General features: G+C 45.8%; 1 protein-coding gene across 2 annotated transcripts in view; it reads left to right on the top strand.

Moving 5' to 3' along the window:
- Positions 1–371: 371 nt before the first annotated feature.
- MAN1A1 (mannosidase alpha class 1A member 1) overlaps positions 372–7,100 on the top strand; it is a 252,455-nt gene continuing 245,726 nt past the window's right edge. Inside the window, exon 1 of one of the 2 annotated variants that reach the window (XM_036993505.2) lies at positions 372–1,804. In XM_036993505.2, the coding sequence (XP_036849400.1) occupies positions 1,202–1,804 (603 nt within the window). In that variant the 5' untranslated portion in view covers positions 372–1,201. The remainder of the gene's footprint in view (positions 1,805–7,100) is intronic. The other variant, XM_036993512.2, reaches the window with a different exon arrangement.

Here is a 7,100-nt window from a genome sequence, read left to right as displayed (position 1 = left end):
CGTCCAGTGATTTTCTGCGAGACCCTGCCCTTCTCCGGATCCCCTCTCGGCCGGCTCCACAAGGGGACCGCAGCGCTGTCCCGTGCCAGCCACGGAGCCTCCACGGCCACTCGAGAGCAACCACCCCCTGAGACCCCGGCTCGAGCACAGCGCAGGACAAACTGCCCGACTCTGGCCGCGGCCCGCCCTCCGCCTGGTGTCCTGGGCCACGGCAGCGGGTCTGACCGCCTCCACCTCCCCGCCCACCGCCGCTCCCGCCCACCTCGCGCCTCGGAGACCCACGACCCGCCCGCCCCCGGCCAGGCCCCGGAGAGGCTGCGCTTCCCGTAAACGCCCCGCCCCGCGCGGCCCCCTCCCCGCCTCGGTTCCGCCCCCGAGGGACCCTGAGCGCTGCGCGATTGGCCCGGGCGCGCCTTCAGTCTCCGGACGCGTCGCCGCCCTCGTTTCCGACCGCCCAGAGACCGGCAGTGGCATTGGTGCTGGCGGGGCCGCGGTAGAGGGCAGCGTGCGCCCTGCTCGCTACTGCTCACCCGCGGGTCGGCGCGCTCGCCCAGCTGAGGGGCGACCAGAGCTGCGGGGCGGCCGGGCTGCACCTCAGCCGCCTCCTGGGAAGCAGAGGCAGCCAGTCCCAGATCCGGGATGGGGAACGGGCGAAGTTGACGAGCCCCTGACCCCCACTGCGCCCCTTCTGCCCCGAGGAGTGCTGCCTTCCCCAGGAGGTCCCGGACACGGCCCTGCTCCAGGTGTGCGCGGGACACCCTGCGTCCCGGGGCCCGAAAACTTCACCCCAAGTCCGCAGAGTGGGCTCCGAGGGCGGTGCCCGGAGCTGGACTCTCGACTACGCGCGCGGGGAGCGTATCCTGGAGGCTCTTGCGGCCGTCGGAGGGCGGAGACCCACTGGAAACTTTATCACCATCACCGTAATTACTACGTGTTACTGTTTCTCTCCCCGCAGGGGCTGCAGCCAACGGGCTGTCGCGCGTGCTCCTTCGGCGAAGGAGACCCCCAAGGGCGGAGACCACCCGGAGAGTTGCTTCCCCAGGGGATACCTGCAGCCCAGCCGACGGGCTTGGGCGGCCTGGATGCGCAGGACCCAGCCCCGCAGCCGCTGACGCCGGGCGGCGGCGAAGTTTGGCTGCTGAGCGGCGCGGCGCGGGGCCACTGCACGGAGGGCGGCCGGGCGGCCGCGGCGGCGGGCGCGATGCCGGTGGGGGGCCTGTTGCCGCTCTTCAGCAGCCCCGCGGGCGGCGGCCTGGGCGGGGGGCTCGGCGGCGGCAGCGGCGGCAGCAGGAAAGCATCGGGCCCCGTCGCTTTCCGCCTCACGGAGAAGTTCGTACTGCTGCTGGTGTTCAGCGCCTTCATCACGCTTTGCTTCGGGGCGATCTTCTTCCTGCCCGACTCCTCCAAGCTGCTCAGCGGGGTCCTGTTCCACTCCAGCCCCGCCCTGCAGCCGGCCGCCGACCACAGACCTGGGCCTGGGGCGCGCGCCGAGGACACGGAGCGAGCTGGGCGAGGCGAGGAGGGCGCGCCCGGGGACCAGGAGGCCGCCCTGGAGGACAACTTGGCCAGGATCCGCGAAAACCACGAGCGGGCTCTCAGGGAAGCCAAGGAGACCCTGCAGAAGCTGCCGGAGGAGATCCAAAGAGACATCCTGCTGGAGAAGGAGAAGGTAGCGCAAGACCAGCTGCGTGACAAGGCGCTGTTCAGGAGGCTGCCCCCGGTGGACTTCGTGCCACCCGTCGGGGCAGTTGGCAGGGAGCCGGCCGACGCAGCCATCCGCGAGAAGAGGGCAAAGATCAAAGAGGTGGGTGTAAAGTTCTTGAAATCCCTCTTGATGGCCGGGGTTTTTTTTTTTTCGGGGACGACAAACCTTTGAAACTCTCAAGACTAGCATTATAGTGTAGGGGGATGCGGAGGTTTCCACATCCACCCAGGTTCAGTGTCAAAGACTTTCGTTTCCCTTTTTTCAGTATCATATATGTGGCCAATTACTATCTGAGGACTGATTCTCGTTGCTTTTAACTTGCATGCTCAGATGAGCATATTCCACTCGAGGTAGGTATTAAATACACGGGCAGGTGGTTTGCAAACCTCCTGTCACTGGCGGATACACGGTTAATCGTCCCTGAGAACAGTGACAGTGAAGGTCTCAACCAGCAGTCTGATAAGGCGTGGAGTGGCTTTGAAATGAAGCTTGAATGTAAACGTAAAACATCAATCACACGTGATAACAATGTTCTAACAGCAAGCCAGCATGCCCGGCTTCCAGTCATGTGGTCTCATTATGCCAGGTGGCATCTTATGTGTATTTACAGCCTATAAAGGTGAAACTTGAGAACTTCCTATCATAGTGGGCATACGGTTGTTTACTTTTTTTTTTTAAGGATAAAAAGTCAGCCTACTGCCTTTTGCATTTCTAGTGTAGTCAGAAAAGTCTAATTCCCGTGATGCAACAGGTTTGCCTCCACAGCAGCACGATGATGACAAACTTCATCCAGGACAAACATGGACTGTGATAAGTCTTTCATAGTTTGTTTCTCGAAATTTTCAGTTACAGCTCACTAACAGCTGGTTTAAAGATGAGGAGGACCTTAAAAGTCATTTCACACTGTGATTTTTAAAGATGAAAGTTGAAGGGCCCAGAACTCCAGAACCAGTTAGTGACCGAGTTAGGTACTTAAAACCTGGACTTCCTCCCTGTCACCTGTCATCAGGCTGTCTGTGGACATGCCTCCTTCTACCAGCTACTCTCCTGCGTGAAGCTATGACAACCTGGATGTTTACACAGTCCAGAATTGTAGGAACCATATTTAAAAGCGTTTCATCCCGAATCTTGATTCAGATTTCTAAAATACATTTTGAATGGAAGTAGTATTTTTGTGATTTTTAAAATTTCACAGTCTCTGAAAATAAATGTTTCATTTTGCAGTTGGGTAGTTAATCAGGAAAGGAAGCTTCCTCATCCCCCCATTTTCAGAGTAAATGGAATTTTGAATTTGTAAATAGGTAGATAGCTTGAGTGGCTGCACAATGGTGGCAGCTCCATTGTTTTAGGATTTGTGACTTTAAGACCAGATGAATTTGGTTAAGCAAGCTGAAGTGAATTTGGATCCCTTTCAGTGTATGGGAGATAAACTACCATAACCCCTTCTGAACAGATAGATTGCTTCCACAGCCCATTGGCCTTTCTGCTTTGAAAGACCCTTCCTCAGGCATAGACCCTTCCCAGACTTAGGGGAATATATTTTACTTCCCCAGAGAACTTTTGTCTAGCAGTTTCTTTTCTCCATGAAATCCTGTCACGGATACCAAACTAGGAAGGTGGAAACAAGCTGTACTTCTCACCAACCACCTCCATCCTGTTTTCTTCTCCTACCCTTCTTAAAAGTATCCAGCCAAAACCCATAGGTAAATTTACCCCAAATGTGTAGCTGCTTATGTTTCTAAGTTTGAAGCAGCATAATTCACACATTTCATGCCTCAAAATTCCTAGGAGCTTCCAGTTAGTACAGTTGGCCAAGGAAATTGTTTTAAATACTGAAGGCACATGAATGTTGAAAAGATATTGACTAATGGTGAATAAAAGTACATAAAACAGAAGCAGTGGGACAGTAGCAGTCAATTCAGAACAGCATATTAACAGTATGCATGTCTGTCTCTATTAGATGCATGTTACCTGTGTCTCTAAATCAAAAGGTTTTAATTAACTATTGAAAGGAAATTTATGTAGCTTCCTGGGTTTGTGTGCTACTAACATCTTGGCACTTAGATGTTTTGAAACTGCTCAGTCTTGCATAAAGTGGTAGAACTAAATGTGTTTTTAAAATTCCATGGTGCCATGAGAACCCCAAAAGAGCCAGCATAATTAGCTTCAGTATTTAGTTAAAGGGTAATGGGGAAGAAATGGATTATGGTTCTTCATCAGATTAGTTCAGGCAGATATGTAAGAAAAAAAAGAAAAGGTAACTCATGCTATTCTAAAACGATGTTATAACTGTTCAGTTTTAGAAAGAGTGGTTGCCCAATGTGAATAAGGCACTGGACTTTACATATTTAGATTTAGTTTCAGGCACCACCAGGGCTAATTGTCATGAACCAACGGATCTTTGCCTTGGTTTTGATCTTTACTAGATTTTCTAGTTCTCTTTATATACTTTGGTTCTTTATGACAATTGAATGTACTAACAGCTTTATAGTCAAGAGTTTAGAAGGTATATAGCTCAAGTCTAACATGTTGGGAATTTGGACTATAATTTCTGAGCCAAACTTTTATTTTGTAAATTTGGTTTAAACACAGCTAATACTATTTATATATTGCCAACACAGTTGTGTCACTGGCATTGTGGTAAATTTTTAACATATTTGTGCCTAGGGAAGACAGTCTGTAATTTCAAGTAGTATATTTCCTAGCATTCTTCAAAAAGGCATTGCATGTTTTCCAGTACTAATTTGATGGGTGGTAAATCCTTAATGCAAAACTTAAAATTCAAATTAAGACCCCTCTCCTCAATGAAAACTTCGTTAATAAATTAACTCTGGAATTTCTCTGAAATTTATAATACATACTTAGTACATATTTTCATTAAGTTTGAAATTCTTTTTTAAATTAAAATAATTGGTCATATTTTTTTAAAACTTCCATTTATGTTGTCCATAACTTTAAAAAGCAGTTGTAGAATACTGAGGCAAATATTTAAAATAACACCATGAAGATTTTAGAAAAATAATCCATTTCCCCATTTACCCCAACCCTTTATCCTTTTTTTTTTAAAATCAAGAAACCTTTTGGGAGCCTACACAAAGATCCTACACTGTGCTTTATTTTAGTCCTTTAGGATTAAAGCCCTAATCCTAATTACAGGATGGACAATTTTTTTTCATTTCCTGGAATTATGGAGAATTCTTGAGTAATAGGGGCTGAATACAGTCAAAGTGTCAGAGGGGATTCCTCCCTTCTCAGACTGGAATCCCCACCAATCTGAAAAGTTGGGGAACTGGGGGTGTTGCTGACACCCAGCTTCAGGTCTGTTAGGTAAGGCTTTAGGACCAGTCAGCTGTGGGATCATGGTTTTCTTCTCTATGTTTCTCAAAACAGGCTTTAGTTTTTTATTCCAGATATATTTATAAAGTCATAAGTTTAAATAGAATTTTCACATTGATGGTTTATGGTTTAAAAACAATCATGACTTAGCACTAGCCTTAGGTTGTTCTTGAGTCTATCATCTATGTTAACAATTGACAATTAACCCTTTTATTAAAGATCAAATGTAGGAATAATCTACCTGGACACATTAAAACAAAATAATTTTATTTTGGAACTTAGCTTTCCAGTTTATTTATATGGTTAATTGTGGCATGGAAGATAATATTTGCAAATTAATAAAAGCCACGATTTGAAGACCTGACCCTGAAAGAGCTTAGGTACCCTTGCCTTTTCTGCTTACTCTGCTCTGAAATATACTCACTATGGAAAAATAGGCAAATGTGAGATTTCCCTCTCTTAGGACCTTTCTCAGAGCAGGTAGGTCAAGGAGTGTTTATGAAAGTTTATGACTTTTAACAAGTAGGTGAATAAATTAAGATTTCAACAGTGTGAGTACAGAAGTAGATGCTGACTGTCGAACATTAATATACAAAAGCAAGAAGAGATTGTTAATATATTATCCATTACGTTCAGCTTAACCTTCTGTAAGCTATTGATAATTTTTTTGAGTGAAATATTCTGTCTTCCTCTTACCAGGTAACCTAGATTCATGTAAGAGAGCTGTATATAGGGCTTAGAACCTAGTTGAGGGTGTGAAAAGGGGTAAAAAAATAAATAATGCATTTTCAACTCAATGCATCTGTATTTCATAGGTGAACTAGTAAACTAAAGCATCTGGAGAAATTTATCCTAGTATTTCACATGTGTAAAAGTGCCTTTGCAGGAGATCTGATTGTGTTAGGATCAACTGGAGAATTCACATATTTGTATTAAATTACATTATAAGCTATGGTAGTACAAATTCTTTACTAAAGACAGTTTAAACTATGTGTCTCAAGGTCAGGGGAGGAATACCTCCAGATCAGTGTGAGTGATGAGGAATAGATCAAAACTGTACAGGAACAGATCAAAACTGTACAGGAACCTGCTTACACCCTACAACCCAGTACAGAACCTGTGGCCTTTAGGTTCTTTATAACCTACAAAACCATAAATACTTGTTTGTCAAAGATGAGTTTTGATTGCCAAAGTAGGAGCAGCCACTATATGGGTTCCAGAGACACAAATGCCTCACCCCTGCGTAGATAAAAATGATAAAGCAGAAACCAGTGATTGATAGTTTAAAGGGGATTCTTTGAGCAAAAAAGTCTTGACTTTTCCCTCAGTGTTCTCAGACTAGCACCTTGGTTAGTGGTAAGTAATCGACCTACCCACCTCTCTCCCTTCACTCCTGAATCTGTTTAAAGGTTCTTTATACAAACTGCAAATTATTTTTTCTCTTAAAAACAACATGCCTTAAGAATTATAACTCTGATTTTTAAAAGTAACAATAGGCTTTCAGTCATAAAGTGTTGTATCTGGATGAGACCTTAGATAGCTCAGCTTGTTCATTTTACAGTGGAGGCAACTGGGACACAAAGATTGTTCTGGAAATCACGTTGTCAATTAGTGATAGAGTTGAGTTGAGAAAGGAAGCCTAATTCTTGGTGAGTATTGCTCACTGTCCTGACACAACTTGCCTGCTAAATAAAATGTCAAAGAAGTACATGAATTGTCCATATTCATTATGTTAAAAAACAAAATTCATCCATGTGAATCTGAAGATCTAATTGGCTTCATTAAGCAATTTATGAATTGGGCAGTTACCCCTCTTACAAGTAGAGAAATGCTCCAAAGGGCAACAGAAAGGGAGATGATTTTAAAAGCTCAACAAAGAAGTCATAACAAGAAAAAAAAGGGGGGGATTATTTCAGGTGAGGTCATCTTCATCTGAGGACCAAAGGGTCTTCTTAGGTGGATGTCTTTGGGGGATAGAAAGGACACATGTGACATTATCTTATGCATGCTGACCAGAAAATTCCTGACTAACTACATTTATGGGGAAGGTTGAAACTGA

This window comes from Manis javanica, chromosome 13 (genome assembly GCF_040802235.1).
Source record: "Manis javanica isolate MJ-LG chromosome 13, MJ_LKY, whole genome shotgun sequence".
Classification (NCBI taxonomy): Eukaryota; Metazoa; Chordata; class Mammalia; order Pholidota; family Manidae; genus Manis; species Manis javanica.
This window is presented reverse-complemented; position numbering and strand designations above follow the sequence as displayed.